Source organism: Lissotriton helveticus, chromosome 7 (assembly GCF_964261635.1).
Source record: "Lissotriton helveticus chromosome 7, aLisHel1.1, whole genome shotgun sequence".
Taxonomy (NCBI): Eukaryota; Metazoa; Chordata; class Amphibia; order Caudata; family Salamandridae; genus Lissotriton; species Lissotriton helveticus.
In genome coordinates, this window is record NC_136068.1 from 1,429,913,987 (window position 1) to 1,429,941,546 (window position 27,560).

The 27,560-nt window shown below is 46.9% G+C and overlaps 1 protein-coding gene across 1 annotated transcript in view; it reads right to left on the minus strand.

Moving 5' to 3' along the window:
- Window positions 1-21,920, minus strand: part of GLP2R (glucagon like peptide 2 receptor) — a 972,379-nt gene extending 950,459 nt beyond the window's left edge. Inside the window, exon 1 of the mRNA XM_078654772.1 lies at window positions 21,511-21,920. Within this exon, the coding sequence (XP_078510898.1) occupies window positions 21,511-21,609 (99 nt within the window). The 5' untranslated portion in view covers window positions 21,610-21,920. The remainder of the gene's footprint in view (window positions 1-21,510) is intronic.
- Window positions 21,921-27,560: the final 5,640 nt, after the last annotated feature.

Consider the following 27,560-nt stretch of genomic DNA (forward strand, 5'->3'; position numbering starts at 1 on the left):
CCCGCTGAGGAGATCGCTGTGTTGACCGCCTGGAAGGCTCGCTGCTGTGGTGCCCCCCAGCCCCTCTCTGAGGCCGTGACCGACTGTGTCTCCTCGTCCCCGCCGAGGAAGAGCTCCGCTCCATTGAGCCGCTCTTCCCCCGCTGAGGGGATCGCTGTGTCGACCGCCTAAAGAGGGCCCGCTGCTGTGCCTCACCCTCCCGCCAGAAATCCCTACCGGACGCAAACAGACCCAGGGGACAGACCTCCGACTTGGACGGACGCCCGGGTGCCAGCCTCGCTCTGACCGAGCTGCTGGGCACCTCGCCTTTGTCCCCGGAGGAAAGCCGCCACCGAGACCGTCAACGGGCTCGGGGCCCGCAACGTTTGTTTTCCCCCTTTTTGTTGTGCCAGCCGCCCTGCCTACGAGTGCCCCCGGCCTCCAGATCAGCTGTGGTGCGAGCCGCCTTTCGCAGCTGACTCGCACCGCTCTCTGTCCCTGCTCGCGGCGCCGCTCCGCTCTGTGCGAGCGCCTCAGCCGCTCCCGCTGGAATCCGATCCAGGCGGGCGAGGGAAATTACAGGCTGCATCCAGCGCCCCGGCCACAGTGACAGGAGCGGCCCCAGGTCCTTTGGCCCTTGCCTTCCGTGGGCCGCTCTGAGGCCAGCACTCACCCCTGCCTGAGCCCCCCAGACCTGTGGGGGCCGCCCGCATCGACAGCCCCGGCAGGGCCGAACGCGTCCCACGCGGGAAGCGTGAGCTTTGGGCGGTCGGGCCCCGATCTCGGCCCGGAACGGGCAGGAAGCATCCCGGAGCCCCCGGGCTGGCTGCAGCAAGTTGGGAAGGAGCAGTGTGACCCTCAATACCCCCCAGGAACTAAGAGAGCCATCCTGAAAGGTACACTGCAGGAAAACATCCGTGATAAAGACTGAAAGTACATTTTTGAACTATAACAAAGAAAGCTTGCCTATTTACAACCTGTGGGCACCCCAGAAACGTTATTTGATCTTGTGATAAGTCTGACCTAAGAGATATATATATTTTACATAAAGGAGCGTATTTTTATATACTCACAGCCTGGTGTCCATTTGTGGGGGGATTGGTATATGTTACTGTGTGTGTGTCTACAAATGCTTAACTGACTATCGCCTGGAGAATCGCCTTGGCTGCTCACGCCACGCACCTAGAGGGTGAGCAAGGGTAATTCTGAAGGGTCATCCTTTGCCCTGACTTAGAGGAGAGGGTCCCTGCTTGTCACAAGTACCTACTTGCGCCAACCAGAGACCCCCAATTCTAACATTGGTCGCAGCGGTGAGGATTTGCGAATTTGCATTTGTAGTTTACATACAGTGAATTGCTGATCACCACATAGGGAGAGCAGATCTATAACGCAGCCACAGGTTTCCAGTTCCTTTTTGCTAATTTTGTTGAGACCTCTGCCATTACTGAAGCCATGCCTGGCTCACTTCCTGCCGGAAGAGCGCTCTCTACCTTCTCTGGAGCAGATGACATAGATTGGAGAGAGGGAGCCTTGAGGAGCTTAACCAATGACCAGCTGAAAGATCTCTGCGCAAAATGCAGGATTGCCAAAAGTGGATTGAGCAACAAGACCCAACTCGTGACGGCGCTGAGAGCCTGGAGGGAGTCAAGAGATCCACAGACCCCGGTGGATATCATTCCACCAGATGGCGCTGTAGAGCCCCCCAGAGGCCTGTCACCAGAGGAGCTGGCAGACAGAGCCGCAGACAGGGCACATGCAATGGAGATGGCAAGATTAGCTGGGCAAATGGAAATGGAAAAACAAAAACTGGAAATGGACAAGCAAAGATTGGCCATGGAGGCACAGCAACGCCAGCTGGACCATGACCTGAGAATGAAGGAGTTGGAGCAAAGAGGTTTGGGAACAGCTCCTTCTGGTGGCAGCACAACGCCGGTGCAGGTAGAGTCCAAGGTGTACATCCCCAAAGATATAGTTAAAGAATTCTTTAGGGGGGATGACATAGGACAGTGGTTTAGGGCATATGAGGTAGCCATGTCCTCCCACCGGGTCCCTGAGAAAGATTGGGGAGCGGGGTTGTGGGGAAGGTTCCTTAGCGAAGGGCGGGACACCCTGCTAGATTTGCCCACTGCAGAACAAATTTCTTATCCCCACATGAAAGAGGCCTTAATGACCAGGTATGGGCTTACCCCTGAATTATATAGACAGAGGTTCAGGGGGTGTGCAAAGCGTCCTGGGACTACGTATGTGGAGTATGTGAATTTTTTTTGCAGAGCCCTGGATGGTTGGGTGAAGGGTAACAAGGTGAATGATTTTCAAAGTCTCTTTGATTTAATTGCATGGGAGCACTTGTCTGATAACTGTTTTCCTGAGTTACGCCAGCACCTGATTGATAGCAAGCTGTCCAACCCGAGGAAGCTTGCTGAGGAGGCGGACCGCTGGCTCAGCACCAGGGTCCACAAGGGTCCAGTGGGAGACTCCGCCAAGGGTGGGCAGGGTCCCCAACAGAAGAGTGGGGGGGACAGGGGTAAACAGAAAGGGTTCCCTAAAGGCCCCCAAAGTAATCCCCAAGGGAACCAGCAGAAGGGTTCTCAGCCTCCCCCACCCCCAAAGCAGAATGGGGCCCCGACAGGTAGACCTGTTCCAAAGGGGCCCTTCAATTGTTACAAATGTGGTGACCCGGGGCACATAGCCAGTGACCCCAAGTGTCGCCTGTTTGGAAAACCAGCACCCACTGGTGCTCCGCCCCGACAAGTGACCAGTGTTCACTTAGGAGAAGAAGTGATGGTCCCGGGGGGTGGAGATCCTGTTCAGATGACCCTAGTCTCACTAGGAGACAGTGAGATGGTCCCTACAAACTACCTGCCCTCTAACACTAAAAAATATGGGCAGGTGGTTACCATCAATGGTAAGAAAGCTGAGGCTCTTAGAGATACAGGAGCCAGTGTGACTGCAGTGAGGCAGCACCTGGTGTCTCAAGAGCAGGTTGTACCCCATGCCTACTGTAGGGTTGTCAACGCTGACAATTCAGAGAGTCAGTGTCCGATGGCTCAAGTTCCCTTCGAGTGGGGGGGGGTCTCTGGTACTCTGCAGGTCTGTGTGAGGAAAACCATGCCTGTTGACTGTTTGCTAGGGAATGACTTGGAGGACTCCCCTTGGGAAAAGGTGGAGAAAACGACTCACCTGAGGATGGTGGGTCTACCTGACTGGGCGTGCGTGACCACCCGGTCAATGGCAGCCAGTAGGGGTGATCAAGAAGTCCTGGGACCTGAAGGAGAGGCCCAGGAACCGGCCTTAGGGAGAAGGCGCAGGGGGCGCGGGAAACCGGCCCCTGCTGTTCCCACGGTCCAGGAGGAAGCAGACCTTGAGGGGGATGCCCTGGAGCCTACAGGGGAACAGATTGCTGAACTGGGGGACCTGCCTGAGCTGACCCATTGGCAGCAAGAAGGAGGCCCCTCCAGGGAGGAATTCTGCAGGGAGCAGAAAGAATGCCCTTCTCTCGTGGGTATGCGGCAGCAGGCTGCAGACCAGGCCAATGGTGTTCAGGCCAAAACACATTATGTGTACTGGGAGAATGACCTCCTGTATTCCGAGCCTAAGACTGCTGAACCTGGGTCAGCCCGTGTGCTGGTGGTACCCCAGAAGTTCAGAGCCTTCCTACTGGGACTGGCTCATGATGTGCCGTTAGCAGGACATTTGGGGATGGACAAGACCTATGACAGGCTTGTCACCCACTTTTACTGGCCCCAAATGCACAAGAGCTCAGATGCTCATTGTAGGACCTGTCCAACTTGCCAGGCAAGTGGAAAGAGTGGAGGGAAGAACAAGGCTCCACTCCAACCATTCCCTGTGGTCAGTACTCCATTCCAACGAGTGGGTATTGACATTGTTGGGCCTCTGGACCCCAAGACAGCCATGGGCAACAGGTTCATCCTGGTCTTGGTGGATCATGCCACCCGGTACCCTGAAGCCATCCCTCTGAGGACAGTGACGGCCCCCGTGGTGGGGCGTGCACTAATGGGAATTTTCTCCAGAGTGGGGTTCCCTCTAGAGGTGGTGAGCGACAGAGGGACCAACTTCATATCCAAGTATATGAAGTCCCTTTGGCAAGAGTGTGGTGTAACCTACAAGTTCACCACACCTTACCATCCCCAAGGAAATGGGTTGGTTGAAAGATTCAACCGAACCCTAAAGGGCATGATCATGGGCCTGGAAGGTCCAATGAGGCGTAAGTGGGACGTCCTCTTACCATGCCTGCTCTTTGCATACCGCGAGGTGCCACAGAAGTCTCTAGGGTTCAGCCCCTTTGAGCTGCTGTATGGGCACCCCGTGAGAGGACCACTGAGTTTGGTAAAGGAAGGCTGGGAGCAATCTCCCAGGAAACCTCCCCAGAATGTATATAGCTACATGCTGGCCTTCAGAAACCAAACCAGGCGCTTCAGACAACTTGCTGAGGCAAATCTGGAAGCTAGCCAGGAGGAGATGAAGCGGTGGTACGACCAGAATGCCACTCTGGTAGAGCTTCAGCCTGGACAAGAGGTGTATGTCTTGGCCCCCGTGGAACCCTGTGCACTTCAGGATAAGTGGACAGGCCCATTTGAGGTTGTGGAGCGCAAGAGCTCAGTGACATACTTGGTGGACATGAAGACGCCCAGGAATCCTTTAAGGGTCTTACATGTCAACCGCCTCAAGCCCCACTTGAGAAGGTCCGAAGTGGGCATGCTGTTGGCCACTGATGATGGAATGGAAGAGGAGTCTGAGCCTCTTCCTGACCTCTTAGTGGCCTGTGAGAAAGATGGGTCAGTGGATGGAGTTAACCTCTCACCCACCCTGACCCCTGAGCAACAGGAAGACTGCCGCCAGTTGCTGGGGCAGTTTCCAGACCTGTTCTCCCTGGTTCCTAGTGTCACAGATTGGTGCGTCCATGATGTGGACACAGGAGACAGCTTACCTGTGAAGCATAAGGCTTACAGGGTAACTGACAGGGTCCGGGCCTGCATCAAGGAGGAGGTCTCCAAGATGCTTGCTCTTAGGGTGGTTGAGTCTTCCAGCAGTCCTTGGTCCAGCCCCGTGGTCTTGGTCCCAAAGGCTGCTGCGCCGGGAGCCACACCTGAACTCCGGTTCTGTGTGGACTACAGAGGACTCAATTCAGTCACCAAGACTGACGCGCACCCTATCCCCAGAGCTGATGAGCTCATTGATCGGCTAGGGGCTGCCCGGTTCCTCAGCACGTTTGATTTAACGTCTGGGTACTGGCAGATCGCCTTGACCGATGGGGCAAAGGAGAGGTCAGCATTCTCCACACCAGATGGGCATTTCCAGTTCCGGGTTATGCCATTTGGGATGAAGAATGCCCCTGCCACCTTTCAGAGGTTGGTCAACCAGGTGTTGGTTGGACTGGATGAGTTCAGTGCCGCCTACCTGGATGACATCGCGGTGTTCAGTGGCACCTGGCCAGAACACCTGCGGCACCTCTGGGAAGTGTTGATGGCCCTGCGCAAGGCAGGCCTCACAATCAAGGCGAGCAAGTGCCAGATTGGGCAGGGTTCCGTGGTGTACTTGGGACACCAAGTGGGGAGTGGCAAGGTGGCACCCTTGCAACCCAAAATTGAGACCATCCTGGCTTGGGAACCCCCCAAGACCCAGACTGCAGTGAGAGCCTTCCTGGGGCTCACTGGGTATTACAGGAGGTTTGTCAAGGGCTATGGCACTATTGTGACCCCCTTGACAGAGCTGACTTCTAAGAAGCAGCCCAGGAATGTGATTTGGACTGACACCTGTCAGAAGGCTTTTGACACCCTGAAGACTGCCATGTGCACGGCGCCCGTGCTCCTGGCTCCTGATTTCTCCAAGGAATTCATAGTGCAAACAGACGCTTCAGAGCATGGTGTAGGGGCTGTTCTCTCACAAATGACTGAGGAGGGCTGGGACCACCCTGTAGCCTTCATCAGTAGGAGGTTACTTCCCCGGGAAAGTAGGTGGAGTGCAATAGAGCGTGAAGCATTTGCTGTGGTCTGGGCACTGAAGAAGCTAAGACCCTACTTGTTTGGGTCTCACTTCCGGGTTCAGACAGACCACAGGCCCCTCAGATGGTTGATGCAAATGAGGGGTGAGAACCCAAAACTGTTGAGGTGGTCCATCTCCCTACAGGGTATGGACTTTACGGTGGAACACCGCCCTGGCACAGATCACGCCAACGCTGACGGTCTGTCCAGGTTTTTCCGCCTTAGTGATGTGGAACTCCCTGGGGAAGGGTAGTTCCCCCCACATTTCAGCTGGAGGGGACACGTGTTAGACCTGGCACCTTGGCGTGAGTTTCCCTTCCACTTTTTGCTGTTGTGCCTCAGATGTTTTTGCTGGTGTCCGCGACTCAGGGCACTGCGCCACGGCCAACCCGTGCCGCAGTGCAAGTGCTCCCTACTATAAAGTGTACATGTGATTGATATACCTGATTGGTTCATTGGATTTACTGTCAGTCCCCAGTAAAGTGCACCAGGAGTGCCAGGGCTTGTGAATGCCAATACTGCTAGTGGGCCTGCAGCGCTGGTTGCGCCACCCACAGAAGCAGCCTTAAAATGTGTCTAGGGTCTGCCATTGCAGAACCTGCGTGCAGTCTGGTACTGTCACCCTGGCTGGGCAAGTGCACACACTTGCCAGCCCCTAAACCTTCCCTTAACTTCATATTAGTCACCCCTATGGTAGGCCTGAGGGCAGGGTGCATTGTAAGTGTAAGGTAGAACATGCCCTGATGTGTGTGGCATGGTCTAATAGTGAATTACTGCCAAATTCGTTTTTCACTATTGTAAGGCTACCAGTTCCCTTCTAGGCCAGATGGGCTGCTGGAATTATTACACTCTATAATCCCAGCAGGCTCAGGGAACATGGTAGAAATTCATGTTTAGTATGCCTGAACTCAGAATAATAAAATACTTCTTTTAGTAAAGTTTATTTTAATATCCTGTGTTTGCAAATGCTACTTTTAGAAAGTTAGCATTTGCTTGCCTAACCATTTCAGCCCGCCTCTGCTTGGATGTGGATCTGACTGTCTGGTGTGTGTGAGTGACAGGGCTGGGAGTTGACAGGTAGTGATTAGCAGGAGGACCCCTTAATGGGTGGTGGGAGTTTCCCCTGAATGATGCATCAGGCTGTGCTCTGCCACCACAATGCTGGCTCCGCCCTCCTGGGGAGCGACTGATGACTCAGCCTGCACCTGGCCCAGGAAGGACCGAAGCTTGTCAACAAAGTACTCAGGCCACTCCTGCCCTCTCAATGCCGGCTCCGCCCCCCTGGGGAGCGGCTGATGTGCCTGCCCTCGCACTGAATACAGAAGTCATAAGTACCCACAACAAGTACTCAGAGACTGAAGCAGTTATGCAGAGGCCCCCCTGGCCAGTGAGAACAAAAGAAACTGTGTATAAAAGTAGGAGCCCTGCTCCTTGTAAATTAGAATCCTGTTTCACCACGAAGGACCTCTGCCCGACTAGAAGGAGAAGAGACGCTGGGAGAACTGGCCTGCTGCTTGCCTTGCTGAGAAAGGAGAGGAAAAGACTTGATAAGAAAAGACTTTGCTGCTTTGTGCTTAAACATTCTCCAAGGGCTTGACTGAGCTTGCCCCCTGACCTGAGCCACAGGACCATCTGGCTCAACCTGCCTCTGCTCGTCTGCCGGTAATTAACCGGGATATCTACTACTGCCGGAGCTGTGACTTTGGTGCCCCCCAGCCCCTCTCTGAGGCCGTGACCGACTGTGTCTCCTCGTCCCCGCCGAGGAAGAGCTCCGCTCCGTTGAGCCGCTCTTCCCCCGCTGAGGAGATCGCTGTGTTGACCGCCTGGAAGGCTCGCTGCTGTGGTGCCCCCCAGCCCCTCTCTGAGGCCGTGACCGACTGTGTCTCCTCGTCCCCGCCGAGGAAGAGCTCCGCTCCATTGAGCCGCTCTTCCCCCGCTGAGGGGATCGCTGTGTCGACCGCCTAAAGAGGGCCCGCTGCTGTGCCTCACCCTCCCGCCAGAAATCCCTACCGGACGCAAACAGACCCAGGGGACAGACCTCCGACTTGGACGGACGCCCGGGTGCCAGCCTCGCTCTGACCGAGCTGCTGGGCACCTCGCCTTTGTCCCCGGAGGAAAGCCGCCACCGAGACCGTCAACGGGCTCGGGGCCCGCAACGTTTGTTTTCCCCCTTTTTGTTGTGCCAGCCGCCCTGCCTACGAGTGCCCCCGGCCTCCAGATCAGCTGTGGTGCGAGCCGCCTTTCGCAGCTGACTCGCACCGCTCTCTGTCCCTGCTCGCGGCGCCGCTCCGCTCTGTGCGAGCGCCTCAGCCCCTCCCGCTGGAATCCGATCCAGGCGGGCGAGGGAAATTACAGGCTGCATCCAGCGCCCCGGCCACAGTGACAGGAGCGGCCCCAGGTCCTTTGGCCCTTGCCTTCCGTGGGCCGCTCTGAGGCCAGCACTCACCCCTGCCTGAGCCCCCCAGACCTGTGGGGGCCGCCCGCATCGACAGCCCCGGCAGGGCCGAACGCGTCCCACGCGGGAAGCGTGAGCTTTGGGCGGTCGGGCCCCGATCTCGGCCCGGAACGGGCAGGAAGCATCCCGGAGCCCCCGGGCTGGCTGCAGCAAGTTGGGAAGGAGCAGTGTGACCCTCAATACCCCCCAGGAACTAAGAGAGCCATCCTGAAAGGTACACTGCAGGAAAACATCCGTGATAAAGACTGAAAGTACATTTTTGAACTACAACAAAGAAAGCTTGCCTATTTACAACCTGTGGGCACCCCAGAAACGTTATTTGATCTTGTGATAAGTCTGACCTAAGAGATATATATATTTTACATAAAGGAGCGTATTTTTATATACTCACAGCCTGGTGTCCATTTGTGGGGGGATTGGTATATGTTACTGTGTGTGTGTCTACAAATGCTTAACTGACTATCGCCTGGAGAATCGCCTTGGCTGCTCACGCCACGCACCTAGAGGGTGAGCAAGGGTAATTCTGAAGGGTCATCCTTTGCCCTGACTTAGAGGAGAGGGTCCCTGCTTGTCACAAGTACCTACTTGCGCCAACCAGAGACCCCCAATTCTAACATCAATCATACTATCAACAGATGCGGGAAGATAGTAGTAAAACCCAGTCAACGCTACAAGAGATGTCTCGCAAATTAGGGGCTATCTCCCAGGAGGTGGAAGAGCAACAACAGAGAGTTGTATTAACTGAAGAGAAGTCAACTCACTCCGAGTTATTAGTTAACAAACATGATTCTCAGATCTATCAAATGCAAGCAAAAATTGAGGATTTGGAAAATAGACAACGCCGGCAGAATCTGCGCGTATTTGGTATTGTGGAAGGGGCTGAGGGAGCTGATCCCAGGGCATCATGGTTCACCTAATCCAGAAAGCATTCCCTGAGCTATCGGACTGGGATTGGGACTCACAAATACAACGAGCCCACCGACTTCCTATGATCCAAAGAAATAAGGGTAGCCAATACCCGCGTCCTATGCTGATTTGTGTTGGTAACTTTCTGCTCCGTCAAGCTATTTCATTAAAAGCAAGACCAAACACCCCTGTTACCATCGATTCCATTATTTTTTTTGTTAGATCGGACTTAAGTAAACTTACTATGGAATGTCGATGGAAGCTTCAACAGTATATTGATCCGATAAAGGAATTAGGGGGTCAAGCTTTTCTACAAGAACCTGCCAAGTTAAAGGTTTTAAAAAATACACGTCTATACTATTTCTCAGAAGAAAGGGAGGTTGAGCAACCTTTGAGTAAATGGAAACTGGAGAAGAATGGACAATGAAGTATGTTATATGTACTACTTTATGAATAATGATGAAATACTTTATATGCAGTCTGAACGGGATTAGGATTGGGTTCTGGTCGCTCTTTAGTTTTATTTGCAGTTAAACCTGGATGGTTTTTTTCTTGTTATATTTAGATACCTGATTCTGCAAGATTTAATATATTGCCGTGAGCCTGTAGTATTGTACGGCCGGATCTTCGGGGCCACGACTTCGCCCTTGTGCTGCCATCACAGCGGCAGTAGGGATAGTGGGGGGACCTGCATGTAGGCTTAGGAATTGGAGGGGGTGGGGCAGAGAGCTGCCAAGTACGGGTTGGGGGGTGGGGAGATTCAGGGTAAAAAAAGCATCATTGGGACAGGGAGCTGGATACTATTAAGATGCAGCAAGGTAGATTTGTTTCGGTATCGCGATTTCAAGGACAGGAAAATGTATTTTATTAAATGTATCAATTAAAGTGTATGGTTTGGAATGTGGCAGGCTTGAATAGTAGAATTAAAAGAAGCCTTGTATTCGAGGAACTGAAAATGTATAATCCTCAGATAGTAGTAATCACTGAGACTCAGATAGCTTTTAAAGATAGAAAATTATTAAAACTATTGGGGTATGACACTTTGGTTTGTACTGATTTCAATGCTTCGATTCGGGGGGTAGCAATCCTTAAACATAGGCAGTTTAAAGTAGAAATTAATAAAACATTAACTGATAAGATTGGCAGATGGGCGATTGTACAGATTACAATCGAAGGGTGTAAATATACAATTTGTGGCATTTATGCATCTAATTCGGATGAACCTAGAATCATTGACCAAATTAATTTAGAGCTGCTTAGCTGGGAAGGGGAGCGCATAGTATTGGGAGATTTTAATTGTATTATGGATTATAATTTAGATACAACCAGAAGGGGCTCATTTCAGAGAATGCGGAAGACCAGGGCTGCAATTCGAGATCTTGCAGCGATACACTCAATTAAGGATGCTTGGAGATATCTATATTCTAACATTGCTGGCTATACTTATTATTCTGCCGCGCACCAATTGTGCTCACGTATTGATATGGTCTGGGTTTCGGATACTATTCTTGAAACTAGTACCATGATGATATGTCCAAGAGTTACCTCTGACCATAACCCGATCCTTTTGTCATTTGATGTAACAACTGGAAGACAAACTCCTCACTCTTTTTCATTCCCTAGATATTTATTTTTGGATCCCGCTTTCTTAAATTTATTAAAAGATCATATTAAAGAATTTATTGGTTTAAACATCCATTCAGCATCACCAATGATAGTGTGGGATACATGTAAAGCCAGCATTCGAGGTTTTACACAACAGTTTATATGGCGACAAAACAAAGAACGCAGATGTCAAAATGAGCAAATGGTAGCTGATATACTTCTCGCAGAAAATGTATTGTCTGAAGCTTTGTTAAAAGGTGACAGTGTGGAAGAATTGAACTTTAAATTAATTGAATTAAAATCAGCGGTAAAAAATGTATTTAGGGAGAAAACTATTATCAAACTTAAAAAATATCAACTAGACCAGTATGAAGGGGCTGATAGGATAGGCAAAATTTTAGCGTATAAAGTGGCTGAAGATCGAGCTCAAATGATTATTAAAGAGATTAAAGGGGCTAACGATCAAATATTCCAAGAACCTAAGTTAATACTACAGCAATTTGCTAATTGCTACCAAGAGTTATATACACCGGAATGGGAGGTTAGTGATGATAATATCAAAAGATATCTAATGTTAAATAAAGTTATTAATATGGAAAAAGAACAAGCAGATCAATTAACACGTGATATTACACCGGCTGAAATTAGAATAGCTATTAACTCCTTGGCATCTGGTAAAGCTACTGGAGAAGATTCAATTCCTTTAGAAATATATAAAATCTGTATGGAGGAATTGATACCGCTATTAGTTAGGGTTATTCAAGCCATAGGGAAAGGGGATAAAGCACCGAAATCCTGGAATTCTACTCAAATTATTTTTTTTATAAAAAAGGGTAAACCTGCTTATGAAAGAGGGTCGTATAGACCTATATCGCTTATAAATAATGATGCAAAAATATTTGCAAAGATACTTGCAACTAGGCTGGCACCATTAATGTCACAATTGGTATCGCCCCAGCAACATGGGTTCATACCTGGGAGGGATACCACGGCGCATATTAATATGGCCATTACGGCTTTCGATGTTGCACGGATTGAGCCAACCCCACTCGGTATGATTTTATTAGATGTGGAGAAAGCATTTGACCGAGTGGGGTGGGGCTTCCTCTGGGCTACATTATCGGCTTTCGGCATAAAAGGTCAATTTCTGACATGGATTCAATCATTATATGATGAACCTATTAGTAGAGTTTGCTATATGGGTAAATGCTCTCCTTCTTTCTCGATCAAACGCGGGACAAGACAAGGGTGCCCCCTGTCACCTTTATTATTTGCTCTTATTATGGAACCTTTTTTGATTGCATTACAAAGACAAGATCAGATTCTTCCATTTGTAAATGGTGCAGACTCTCTTAAAATTACCGTTTATGCTGATGATATTGCGGTGTATTCTACTAATGTCCCTGAAGCACTGAATGGTATTATAAATGAGGCAAAGGAATTTGGCCTGGTTTCGGGTTACAAGCTTAACACCGGCAAGACCCAAATTATAATGAATTACAAACCACTAAGATCAGTGATAGGGGTATGTGATGTAGCTACTTATTTGGGGGTTCAAATTTCTTCGAATGTCAACTTTATAATTGCTTTAAATGATGAACTACTATTAAAAGAAACTGCAGTTTTATTTAAGAAATGGCATAAGTTACCTTTAAGTATTATTGGCCGAATAAATTTGGTTAAAATGAAGATACTTCCAAAATATTTATATCTCTTTCGATCCATCCCTTTACGGATTAATAATTCTTACTTCAACAGATTGGATGGTATTATTAGCAGTTTTATCTGGGGGTATAAGAAAGCTCGCCGGGCTGTTACATTGCTCAAACTTCCATTTAATCAAGGAGGGCTGTCTTTACCTGATTTCAAATCGTATTATTGGTCCAACTTTTTTATTCGATTTCGAAGTTTCATTATCCCCGAGAAATGCTTGTATTTTCATAGATTTATGTTGGGTGAGGATGAAAATATGTTTATGTATAGACTAAATGACCCCAATTAATTAAAACATGTGAAATTCATGACCCTACGAGATACTATTAGCATATGGCGATCTATTCTTGGTAAATGTAGAACCTCTCTTTTTCATTCGAGCACTCCCTTGTGGTCTAATCTGGGCCTACCAGGAATTTTTCACGATACAGCCGGTTTAGTGCTGTCAGATGCTGTTATTAAAAAATTGGGAGACTTATATGACCATCAGGGGTTTTCTACATTTGAAAAACTGAAGATATGTTATAATCTCACAGAAAGGGCTAGGTTTAAATATTATCAAATCAGAGATTATTTACTGCGGACATTAGGACTTATTAATATATTGGACTCTGATTTATGGAACTGCATGTATAAAGAAACTGATAAAGCCTGGATAAGTATTGGATATAAATTGTTTTCTGGTCTTAGAAATGATGATTCTATAAAATTATCTGAGAAATGCAGTAAGCAGTTGGATACTAATTTGATCACTTCTTCTTTAAATAGTTTAAACCGCTCTGTTCATTCTTCTAGCCTTAAGCTGCAGTTATTTAAAACTATCTGCCAACTTTACTATACGCCAGAAAGGATTTTAAAATGGGCTAATAATAATAGTACTAGTGAACGCACAAAGGGGTCCATTATGATGACGGGCGGACTTAGTCCGCCCGCCATCACATCGGGACCCGGGACCGCCCGCCTTAAGAGCGGGGGTCCCGATCAGGGCATTAGGATGCGCCCGCCACACAGGCGGGCGCATCCTGTATGGGTGCAATTGAGGCGGGCGGAGCAGAAATCTCCGACCGCTGCCATGTGAAAAGTGCACGTTTAGCTTTTCAAAGTGCAACATGACAGGCACCGCGCGGTGCCTGCCATGATGCACTTTGAAATGCGGGGGGGTACCATAGGTACCCCCTATGTGCAACCCCCCAAGCCACAGACTCCCAGGGGGCCCGCAACGGGCCCCCGCAGGGAGTCTCCGCATGCCTTTCCGCCACGGAAATGCAAATTGCAAAGCACATTGTAATATGACGGGCGGTGTCTACAAGACACCGCCACCATGTTACAGATTTTCCGCCCCGGCCGCTAGGCGACCGGGGCGGAAAACAGGCGGGCGGTGTTTCTCACCGCCACGGTCCCCTCCGCCTTCCTAATATGGCGGAGGGGAATTGTACTGATGATGTCGGGCGGATTTCCTCCGCCAGGCTGGCGGTAGCCACCGACAGCCTGGCGGTGGAAATCAACCCGACATCATAATGGACCCCAAAGTGTCCAAAATGTGACTTAAGATCAGCTGATATCACTCATATGTTTTTTAAGTGTCCACGATTGAGTGACTTCTGGAATGGTATAATTAAAGTTATTTCTACAAAGCTAGCCTGCCCAATAATATTGACATCTGTAGATGTGCTTGTAGGCATTTCTGGGGTGAATAGTGATTTATTTAACATTTTAATCTCATGTGCTAGATTAATAATTGCTAGGGTCTGGATTCAACATAATCCACCGACGGTTCAGGAATGGTGGAGTCTTGTTAAAGAAATATATAATATGGAACGAGCTTTAACAACAATAAGGGGTCTTCAAATGAAAATGAAAGTACAAAGGATTTGGGGAATGTTTATGTCTTAATACTCAGTTCTTCTTCTTTTTGATACTAAATGTCCTTGATATCTAATGATTTATGATTATCTTGCTGAAATCACTTTAATGTATTAATTATTTCTGACGTTTGTATGAAATGCTTCATTTCTTTGTTGCTATTGAGTCTTTGTCCCTATTGATGCAAATAAATTTTTTTTTTAAAAAACAACAATATCACAATGTGTACCTAACGCACAAGTACAGGTACCAGCACCAAAATTCACATTACCACCAAAAAATTGGAATGTGTGATCATTTCTCTGACCACAGCTCTGGGGTAGGCCCACAGACCCTGCAGTAGTTAGTAGGGTTTAACCATCTTGGATTTAGGCACAGAGAGGGGCACTGTGGAACTATTTTCATAAATCACAAATGGTCTGCGGTAACCCCGGTAAACCTTTATCTCATTGGTTACAGAGGAACTTGTAGGCATCCTACACACAAGATAGTGTCAGGGATAAATAAAACATCTCCAGTGGCCTACTTAGAACTCAACTACACGCGAGGATGGCCAGAAGAAGACTGAATCTGCTGTCTGAGACCTGAGAGAAGTCCTGAAGGAATTGAACTGCTTCCTCTTGTAACCGGGACAAAGATCACAAGGCTGATTTCCTGTTCAATGTCAAGAGGGTTAAAACAAGGTTCATGTAGCCTTTTCTGAATTTTCCCAGTTGAACCTGAACTGAATACTGCTGGTCACCTCTACTGAAGTGAGACCTGACCCCGAAGAGCTGTTTCTGAGGTCCTGGAACTCTTGGCTATGTTTGGCCAGACATTTCCTACCACCCTTGAAAACCTGGGATTTAGAAACTTTTACAACTTCAAGACCTCTGGAGGACCGGGACCATCCTGTCAACAAAATCTGCCCAAGGTACAATGACACTGGGGTGAAGATTCAGGTTTCTTCAGCTTTGTAGCTAGACTTCACAGAGATAGTATCCAACCTCATGGACACCTTTTAAGCTACAGCCTCCAGGCTTGGTCTACTGGAGGTACCCAAACTCCAAAAAAGTGAAAACGTGCAAAGGAGAAACCTTGACTGGGTGAAGGCACCAACAGTATCCAGCTGGTGAGAAACCTTCTCTATGTGCAAATTTCTCCCACTGTGATGGTCCTGCCAAAAAACAATGGCTCCACCCAGACGTTGTCTATTAGCTATCCAACTTAGTGGATACCTTTTCGGCTACAGCAAGCTGCCTTTCCCTGCTGAAGAGTTTGGATTCAATTTTTTGTCCCAAAGTAAATCCTCCGACCAGATCAAACCTGGTTGCTGTTACGACCCACGCTACATCGCTGTTCGGTCCTGGTCTACCACAAGCAGGTGGCCAAGATTGGTGCTTAATACATTTTGCTGCTATTTTTATTTACAACTTTAAAAATTCACAGGTCATTTTTGTGTAATTTTCTTTTAAAATGTGCTCTATTTTTCCAATTCACTTTGAGATTTTTATTGTGTTGTGTTTTAACTTTATTATTGTTTTGGTACTGCATGAATACTTTACATATTCCCTCTAGGTTAAGCTCAGGTTAATTGAGTGACTTTAGTGGTTCAGTCTGACAAAGATGGTGTTTGTTCCTTGAGGTGGGTAGTCAGCCCTCAACTAACAACCCAATTTATTGCATTCCCATACTGTTAGGTAGTCCCTAATTGACAATCATCACAAATAGATTCAATGGACTGTCACTAAAAATAGAAATACTAGTTTAATTAATTTGTCTTGTTTTTAGGTGCATTGTAGAATTGAACAGATGGACTTCCCAGCTACAAGTTACCCAGGTCATATTGTGGCATTTAAAAGTCAACATGAAAAGGAAAAATAACTTGGGCATCCAAATGTATACATTTACTCTGAGAGTGAGCTTTTGTTGAAATAATATTGTGTGAATACACTTTAATGAGTGTAAAAGGCATTACTTCTGAATACCTAGATATCATAGGACTGAAAATGAAATGGGAAGAAATAATCGGCAAAGAGTTCACTGCTTTGGAGTCAGTTAAATTTCATGGGTTGCACAATTGGAATGTCTAGGAATCCCAGTTACAAATCTACCAAAATGTAACTATTTATATGAGGCATACCTAACCCCAAGAGACTAGATCAAATTTTCCTAGGAGCGACTGATGGTTACTCTTGGTGAAGAGATTTAACAGCAGACTTTTACCATTTGAAGTAGGAACGTACAGATTTTTTTATTTTTATCTATAGGACAGACTCGACCCTACAGTATTGTAGCACTTTACATGAGTAATGATTACGTTTCACAAGAATTCATTCATTTGTGGAAGGCATGGGGAGATTAAGTGGTTTGTCCTGAATCACACGATGTTGGGCTGATGTCATGACACAAACCTGATTTCGTGTTTCCAAAGTTAGCAACTCTGACCATTACACCACCTCCTCTCCCATGATTTATAGGAATTGTGTATTACGGAAAAATGGTGGTCACTCTAGTGTCCAAACTGACTGACAGACAGCCAAGATGTACCCTTACTAGATCAAATATTCGGTTGTATGACAGAGGAACACATGGCTGACCCATATGTGCCTTTACCACTTAATGTTGTGGTAAAAGCATGATTGGTTAAGGGATATGATTGGGAAAGATTATCACTACCCCCACACTGCCCTAAGCCCTACAATACTATTCCGCTATCTCCACCCCACCCTGAGGCCTAAAACCTACCCGGGATGCCCTTAAAACTATACTTCCCCTCCCCCCATCCTGAGGCCTAAAACCTTGCCCCTACCAAAAAATACCCCAACTCCAGCCCCCTGCCCAGAGCCCTCAAACATACCCCTATGCTGTCTTTAAAACTACCCCTACCCCTTTGACTGCCCTGAGGCATAAAACACTTCTACCCATTAAGTAAACTACAATGACCCCCCTTGCCCTGAACCCTAAAACTCAACCCTGAGACCTAAAGCCCTGCCCCCTTCCAAAAAGTACCCCGACCCCTCGCCACCCTGAGCCCTATAACTGACCCTAACCCTTAAAAACGACCTCAACCCGGGTCCAGCTCCACTTACCTATCCGCGTCTGGAGCTTCCTCTTCTGATGCTTCTGCTTCTACTCCCTGCCCATCTGAACACTAGACCACTATCTGCCTTAACCATGCATATGTAAAGGCTGTTTCCCCAAATACACAGATCCAAAAACCTAGAGTCGTGAAACAAATTCATTAGCCTACATATGTATTAGCTAAATGAGAATACCCATGGTATGCAAAGCAGTGGCAGTATCGCCCATTAAACTATGGTTGAAAGACCTAGAGAAAGGAGCCCACTCTGAAAATTATATACTCACTGCTTTTCAAAGCAAAGAACAGGGGTTGCATTAATCACCACATGAGACATTGTCAGCAAAGACCAATGAGTGTCTTCCTAAACCCACCACCACTCCTACTATAACGAATCCCAGGATAGGAAAAAAATCCTAAATAGGAGAAGAAAAAGAGCATACACAAGAGAGGAATATTTAAACTCTAACTCGATGTAAACACCATACTCCAGTGCAAGACACAAGAGAAATACAAGAGGTGCCCAAATACCAATATAACAATCGAGGCAATAGAACACAACTATATCCCCGTTCCGCCATAATATAATCTGAGCACAGGCAATCATAATCCTAAAATATAATATCAAATGCATCATAAAATAATCTGAGTAAAGGCAATCCTAAAATATAATTTCAAGTGCACCTGTAGCAAGTGTACTGAGAAAGAGACACCAATGTAGTTTTGAAGCATTGGCGATATGGACCAGGCTAAAGAGTGTGTTATTGTTATGTGTTTAAATGTTTTCAATGCTACTTGTACTTCTTTAACCAACAAATGTAAGGAATCTCGTACTGGATTGAGCCTCTTCTGACTGAATACTGGACATAAACATCTGCATGCAGTAAATGTTTGATAATTTCAATAAAAAGTTATCAGAAAAGCAAACTTTTCTATTTTCTGATTTACAGAGACACAAAGTGAATAAAGTTGGTTCTCAAAGAAAAATACATGGATACACCATTGATTTAAGTCTGCCCATCTGCAATAGATCAAGGTGCCATTGAACTAACGTTCCTTTCAATGTATCGGTACGTGGGAATAGGAAGCACTTTTACTTTATGCTTTTAGTGATGTTAAGTGTGTTGGGTTCTTGTCTCAGTGCCCTACAGACAAGTTCATGACACCTCAGTTTGCACACTCTACTGCGAGATTAGTGTCAACAAGTTTCAATTTGATACTTGTGTTCAACTGTGTTTCTCGTGTGGAAATACCACTCACTATACCATGGTGTTGTATGTAAATGAAAACAATTTGCATTGCCGTGGACTCAGAAATGTGTAAGTGGAGTATGTTCATCACAAATATTGGATATGAAAAACCTTTTTCATTTTTTATGTGAATGTATTCATTTAATATATCTGTGCTATGTAAAGTGGATTTTGAACGAGGACAGCTGCTCTACATTATTCTCCTAATTTATTAAATAGTATGTTTGAGATCTCAGTGATTCGGGACGCCTCTGACAGGTGCTCCTATTAAAATATTAGATTTCCAATGTCTAAACTATGTCTATCTTGATTTACATTCTGTCACTACTTCTGTTCCAAAAAGTTGATTTAGTGGTCTACAAGCATAAAATATGTTCTGCTCCCTAATTCCACGTCTGGAATATGGAATGAGTAATCCGTCGGTAACCTCCAGACTGCAAAGGTCTGTAACATGTTTAATAAAAAGTTAATACACTATATTAAGTCATATAAAGTGTGCCAAGTACTTTCAAAGATAACGCAAAATGGAGTATATAAAAAGAAAGGAAACATACAGGCACATGGTCGGACGGAACAAAGAAATTGTATGTCCCTCCATGGTGATGCTTTACATGTTTTGCCCAAGTACTAAAATTGGAAGGCCAATGTGAGGAGATGAATAATTTTCTTCATGTCCTCAGTTTTTCTCTATACTTGCTAGCTGAGGCCCTATGTACTCTTGGAAATTTAAAGCTGTAGAATTACGATTTTTGTGAATTTTTACAAATGTTTTCTGCTATTTCTATTCAGACGAAAAATATTTCTACGTGTACAGTCTCATGTTTCTATGGAGGTCTGGTATAAAGTGGGTCTCAGCTATGGGCACCAGCGAAGAGTCCTAACGTCAGATAGGTGTATTGTATTTTTTAATTTGGCATGTATTAGTGTCAGGCAACTACATTTTTTATAACAGCCCACTACACTTTTTTAGCTTGAACACATTCGATTGGTTCAGATCTGATTTTTATGTACTAGTGCATCAAAGATCATTGCAATAAAACAGTATTTTCCATTGGATCTTTTGAAACTCTCCCCTTACTACTAAGGCGTAGCCCTCTGCAAAAAGCTTGAAGGAGAGAATGCATTGTCTATCTCATTTATTCAGTGTTTTTAAAAATAAATGCTGATATGAAAAAGCATGTTAGACTGTTATCAATTGTGTCCCTGAGATTATATTGAAATGCTTAATAAAGGAGTTTACACAATCATGTAGTTTACTACTCAAACCAATCATTATACAAGCTTGCAATATGTATTATAAATGGTCTGGATATGCTATTGATCAGGGAAAGTTTAAAATGAAAATTCTGTGAAACAACGAGGTAAGATTTTACAAATAAGGGGATTAAACATAAATGTATCATAAAGAGAAATAAAAATGGTTAATGGCCATATAATAAAAATAGACAAAATACACAATTCCTGCTACCTCGCCGATTCCAGCTTTGAAGTACATTAGAATTAACAGGATAGCTTCACAACTTTGTATTCGGAGTATCCAAGATAAGAGGACACACTCGTGAACCCGACAGTAGACTATTAGGAGATTCCCCAAATTGGATAAAAATGTACACTATTGATGTGCAACCTTCTAGTAGTATAATTTCAATACTATCTTCCATAGGAAGCAGTACACATGTCAGGGGGTTGTACGACAGGGGCACGCATGGCTTAACCATGCATGCCATCTTAAACATCAATACATCTAAATCACGCATTCCCTTTCAAGCATTCCTTTACCACACAATTTCTTGGTAAAGGCCCGATTGGTAAAGGGATATGCGTGGTAAAGATTACCACTACCCTGAACACCCCCTAAGCCCTAAAATTATATCCCCTTACCTCGCCCCCCTCCTAAGGCCTAAAACCTACCCAACCCTGCCCTTAAAACTACCCCTTCCCCTCACCCAGCCATGAGGCCTAAAACCCTGCCATCTTCTGTAAACTACCCCGACCACCAGCTCCCCACCCCGAGTCCTAAAACATAACCCGCGCTGTCCTTTACACTACCCCTAACACTTCCACTGCCTGAGTCCTAAAGCCCTGCAACCCATTAAAACAACTACCCCCAGTCCAACCCTTTAAAGTACTCGGACACCCTCGTCCCTCACTGAGCCCTAAAACCATGTCCCCCTCAAAAAAATACCGGATTCCCTTCTTAGACCTTTAACCGACCCCCATCCTTAAAAATAACCAAAACCCGGTTGTGAGACCATTTCCCATGTCCGTGTGCTCGCAAAAGAATTAACATTTTCTGTACATTTACAATTATAATCTGCATATGTCTTAAACTGACATCAGCACAGAAATCAAAGACACAATTTACCAATAGTGACAAGTGAACGCAGTCTAAAGTAAATAATAAAGAGAAACAGGCATTTAAAATAATTAAGCACGTGTTTGCCTGGCACATTCTTTTTTGTTTAAGAGTTTTTACTCTAAATTTGCACAGGCAAAAGGTTCGCTTGAGCAGAGAAAATAATGTGATTTTTGTGTGTGTGTTCTACTTCACTATTTAGCTAAGATGAAATGATAAGATAGCTTCACCAAAGCACGTCATTAAATGGCACAAGCAAACAAAGCGCTGATTTAATCGAAATAGTAAGACCAAATACTAAAAACAGTAAAATCTGTTACCTGTTTTAAGAGAAGCAGCACCATCAAAGGGAAGACCAGTCCTGCTGCCGCCCTGCTGTGCCGCCGCCTGCAGATATGTTGACTGCTTTCGGATGCCATCACGGTGCCCAGTGCCACTGCCACAGACTTGTTTATAAAATACAATGCGTCTTCTTAAACTGTGTGATGAATGCTCGGAATACGAAACTGTGCCCTATAGAATAATAAAGGATGGCACATTTGCAAGCTGAAGGATCATTGCGTTGGCATTGAAGGGCTGACTTCAGAATCAGAGTAACTTTTCCCTCTCCTTCTCTTTAGCTGGGATTGTTTTGAAGACCTTGCAAAGATGTGTTCGCCAGCCCCGAAGAGCGTGACGCTCTGCAGGGTTCGAATGGGAGTCTGCAACTTCTCACAGTGTTTCAGGGTTTGCCGTCAGGGCGTCTTCGCGCGCTTCCTCAGTTAACAGCCAGCGAGACATTCCCCTACAAGACACACGCACATACATCTCCTACAGCTGTTTACGCCGCTGAAAAATGAAAGCTAGGGTTCGCTCCATAAGACTTTTTTTTAGCCTGGGTAAGTTTTAGACGAAAAAAAAAACACTACAGTGAGGACGTACCACATAACCACTGGCAACATTATCCACGACGTGCTTTTATGGGGATGAGCACCTACAGCCATATGAATCAAGGGCAAGGTTCGAGTCGGGGTACCACGCGGGGGGACGGCGTCCCCCCACTTATTTTCCCAGGAGGTCTGTGCAGAGTAGGAAAATTATTCAGGTTAATTATTACTGACTAGTAATGAAGCTTTACCACTTAATTCTCTCTCATTCAGAATGCTGCTCACGCGCAGGCTTCTCTGATGCAATCGCATCAAAAGGGGGTGAGCGAGGAGAGGCAATGAGTCTGATGGTGCAAGCCACCTTTCGTGACGTCACTTCCTGTCGTGACGTCAGCATCCCCCCACTTATTTTTTAGGGGTTGCGTCACTTTTGCACCATGCAACTCCTAAGATTTGATTTATCAAGCTACACAAGGCACCCCATGCAAGGTCCCCTTGAGTGACCCTGAGTAGCTTGATAAATCCATAGTAACGAAACGCAGCGCAAATTGCTGGGTTGCATTCCTCTGTCCCAGGGTGGGTGTTCCCATGCAAAACCTATGGATTTTGATGCATTCCGACATTTACCATTACAGGCAGACCTGTGAATATGCCAAAATACTACGGCTTCCCAGGGGTGGTGCAGCGATAAGAAATATCTTTATTTCTCTTCGCTTTTATCTCTTTCTATCTGTGCTGCAGAATTGGTGCACCATATTGTGATAAATACTGTACATTCCTGCCCTTTCCTATAACACAGCCAGGGCCGTTTCTGCCATTAGGCAAGACTAGGCGGCCGCCTAGGGCGGCAAAAGGGGGAGGGCGGCATAAAACATTCGTTTGGGAATCTCGGTCAAGTGACTCGGGAGTGGCGCCTTTCCTGTATAACTAATTTTCAGCAATGAACTGCCTGGTGCTACTGCACCCACTCCTCCTTAGTGTTAGTGTCACTGACATGACACCTTTTGACGGCCCTGGCTGCAGCATTATTTGCAGAAGAGTATGTGTTCTTTCATCTTGAATTGGCGCCATCCCCCAGAGTTTGGTGGCTGGCGCCTGTCAGGTTGGTGCACTTGGACAGACTCGACTATGGCCCACCCCCCACTCATGACTACGCCCCGGAGAGCACTGACCTTGTAATAGTTGCAAACAATGTGACGCAGTCACGCAGCGCGCCGTGTTCGTACAAAGCGCGCTTTGATTTCAAAATGCCAGCCTGCTGCCTGAACGAAATCCCCTGTCTCATCCGGCCTGGTAGAGTCCCGAAGGCAGCAAATGGAGGCTCGTGCCCCTGGTGAAGCACCTCAAACTCCACTACATTAAAAGCGGGGGCGTGCGGGGCGTTTGGCACCTGGAAAACTGGAGCCAGAACTGGGAAGAGGCAGCCGCGGAGCTCCGGCAGGCAGGTGAGTCCAGGGCAGAGGGGCACACAGTGCAAGTGTGTCCAGCACAGCAGCCGACACAACGCAGAGTCTTAGCTGAACAAGCAGTGTACAGTGTGTACAGGATAAGTGTGGCCTGCAGTGCAATTGTGCAGTGTAAGTCCAAGGTGCATGCTTGGCCCGCAGTGCAAGTGTGTCTAGGACAGAAAGGCCCGTAAATACAGCGCGTTTGACCAAGATAACAGGGCATGCCGGGCAAGGTGGCAAGACCCGCAGTCAGTGTGTGTCCGGGATAGCTGGTAACGCAGGGCAGAGTGTGCTCAGCATAGAACATGAATTGCAAAATGTGTCCCGAGTAGAATAAATGTGACGACGGTATAAAAATAACGCCCTTGCATCTTCAGCAGCACTGCCCTGCAGAGGCCCCTTTCACATCTCACTACCCGTATCCGGCAGGACTTCCAGTCTGGAGCTCTCCTCAGCGTGTGCAGGTAGGAGTCCTGTCACAGTGTGACACGCTCACTCCTCCTTCGGACTATGTCACTATCCCTGTCTTACCTTCTTCTACCCCGTGCCCTCCTGCCAACTATACCCCAGTCACACCACCTCCTTCTAGCCCTGTCACACCCATCTCTCTCTTGCCCCCTCACACCCTCCGCTTGCTGCCTGTCATGCCTCCCTCCCTCTACCTCCTCACATGCCCTCCTCTTATTCTGGGATCTCCTGTCCGGGCTCCTTAGGTCTTCTGTTATGGGGGCTCTCCCTAGGGCTCACATTATTCAAATTCCTGCATCCTGTCTATCCTACCTGGACTTGGAGCACTCATTTTCCACCTATCTTATTAGGCGCTGTGTCCCATCACATGGTAATCGCACGTGGTCATCACGCATGGCGGGGAAATACTTCAACATCCTGTGATTCTGGGCAAATCACTTAATTTCCCTGTGCCTAACAAAAACACAAATAAATGTGTCCATCTGTAACAAAACTGTTGCTCAGGTAAAACGCTCTGATACCTGATATCCTCGGGGCTAGTTCGCGCTATATTAAACTCTGAAACAAAAAATATTTATATACCTGTTAATATACAGAAGCACTGGGGCTCTTCATCTGCGTTCCCTGTGGTTGTGTTTGTTGGGTCCATGGGGCTTCTCAGGTCGCTGAGTCCTGGCCTCCTTTCCTAAGGTTCGTCTAGGCTTCTGATTTGGAGCCCCAGAGGCACTTCTTCTGTGTCCCTTTGGCTCCTACTACGGGTCTTTGAATCTGATGTTCTGTGGTGCCCTCTGTACTTCCACTCTGGGGTCCTCCTGTATGTTCCTTTTTCGAGGTCCCACTGCACACCTCTTCAATAGCCTGTGTGTTCTTATTGTAGGTCCTCTGTCTGCTACACATCTTCGGTTCCCAACATATTCTCTTGTGTAATGGTTATCTGTTAAATACCCTTAGGTAAAACACTGGTTGAACCTTCACAATTCCAACACGTTTTTTGGGGGGGCGGTCCTTCTAGCCTGGATGACGGGGAGAGAGAGATGGTAGTAAAAGGGAGGGCGGCAAAACACATAGAAACGGCCCTGAACACAGCGCAGCAAGGTGACTTGCTGTGCTGCATTACATGTTGATAAATATGGTCCTTAGCGCTTGAGAGGGGTGCACACTAATGGAAACCAATATTTAACATAATGCAAAAAGAACAGTTGATGGACAGAATGCAGAACAATGTCATACATTCACCCCAGTACAGAGATCTGGGCCTAAATCCATCGTTTTTTTGTTCACCATGCCATTCCAGTTTGAACCCAGCCATATGCAAATCAGTCTTGACCCTGTGTCCCTTGGGAACAGTCTAGCCTGAACTGCTGTCCATCATCCCCTTTGGGTGAGAATGATGATGGATTAAACCCAGATCAGTTGACTGGGGGTGAGTTTTTGATTTGCTCAAACGCTCCGTCCATTATCCCCTTTGATATCGCTTTGTTAGCCCTAAGTTGGCAGGGTATGCCCAGACGTGGGTCCCTTGCTCACTCTGCCACTGGATTCAAGATATCCTGGCTGATGATGGTTAGGAATCCTAAACCGGTCCCAGTATGCTTGTTTCCAGTCCAGGGAAGACATGGCTTGGCAGTTTGGGCTGCACTGTTCCCATGAGGCACAGGGTCAGACTGATTTGCACATGGCCATGTCTGAACTGGGGTGGTGGAGTGAGCTAAAGAATGATGATGGATTAAACCCAGATCAGTGGACTGGAGATGAGTGTTTGATTTGCTCAAACGCTCCGTCCATCATCCCCTTTGGTGATACTTAACATGAGACATCATAAAATGAGTAAATGCAGCCAAATTGCATACCTGTACAACATCTATTGGGTATTGTTGAAAAGATATAGCCAGACTCTGATCAAATAAACTATACTTATAAAATTAAGTTTTTCATGCTACTGAAAATTGCCTCCCCTTAATTCTTTTCCTTAGAGATACAGTTCAGACTATTCCTGATTTTTCTAAAATGTATACTCTTCTTCTCTTGAATTAGCTCACATTTTCAAGTATCCTCAGGTCCATGATTGCTAGGTTTAATAGTCCCTAATTCAGTGACCACACAGCCCTAAAGCATTTTACCAATTCCAGTATCTACCTTTGCTGCACTTGCTACAGTTGTAGAGGGGTGTATCTAGACCTGGTTTCCTTGGGAATCAGTTTCTTCATGTGTTGTATAAAAGTCTTTATAGTCACATTTTGCAAGCCCTTTTACAGCACTGAGGGTCTTATTTATGACATTTTGGCTAAGGGCAGTGCAGTAAGGCACCCTGCTACGCTGCCCTATGCCAAAGTGAAAAGGCAGGTATGTACCGTATTTTAGCAATAAGGTTCATTCCTGTTCTTTCTGCTTGTGCCATTTTGGCAGCCTAGCACCAACGTAGGTACCCTTACACCATCGCTCAAGAGTGTGCACCATGGTGCAGGGGTGCCTCCGTTGCAGCAGGATTGTTTTTGTGCAGGAAGGGGCACCTTCCTGCACCAAAAATAACCCTACAAGGCATTTTTTTCTCTTTCTATGTGATAACAGCACACACGAAAGGAGGAAACCGAGGAGAAATTAACATATTTCTTTGTTACGCCTCACCTCAGGAGGCGTATGGATTTGATGCTTACCCAGGTTTACATCACCTTGTAAATATGGGGCAGCATCAAAATTCCATGGGTGTTTCATGGAAAACCCACCACAATGTCCATGGAATGCGTCCCAGGAGTTAAACCGCATTAGCACAGTGGTGATAATATGCTGTGTAGTGATCAGTGGGATTGAACGGGTCCCTTTTAACCTGTGTCACTAGAGTGAGTCCTACCGGCTCACTCACCTTTTTAAAGTTCTTCTGCATGCTTAATGCACCCTTGCCCTACATCAGTTAGATGTAAAGTGCTGTGCAGCGCAGGAGTAATGACCCTATGCTGGATGTATTTGTGCCTGGGAAGGGTACAATACAGGGCTAGAGCAATGCTGTGCATCACATGCATGGTGTGTGGGTATTGGGTGTATATACCTACGAGGGATTTATTAAATGACTTATGAAACTGCTGTGCAGTGCGTGTGCAGTGAAAACATGTGCTGGGTGTATGTGTGCTTCCAAAAAGTACAACAAATGAAGGGAAATCTATTGTGTAGCACACGCATTGTGAATGCCTGTGCTGGCAGTGGGTGTGTTCACAAATAGCACACCATGGCACAATACTGAAAGGCTACCCTACCAATTTTAGGAACTGCATCTAATCTCTCTTGCTGACCACTGGTTGATGCCGTCTGTAGCGCTGGGAGGCCTGAGGGTAGCCATCGCGCATTATAAATCCCATTTCATTCATTCCTGTTCACCGGTCTATGGTGGATGCCAATTTAGATTTTAACCCCTTGGCCGCGGCGCAAATTCCGCTGCGGCGTTGGGGGTGTGTGGTGTGAGCGTGGCGCTTACATGCTCGTTAATGAACCACGCCGTCATGAGCCACGGGCGGTGTGTGCTCATGACGGCGTGGTTCCATCACGGCCCTGCCTGCTCACTAATTCGCCCGCATGGGCGGAGCAGCCCGTTCATGA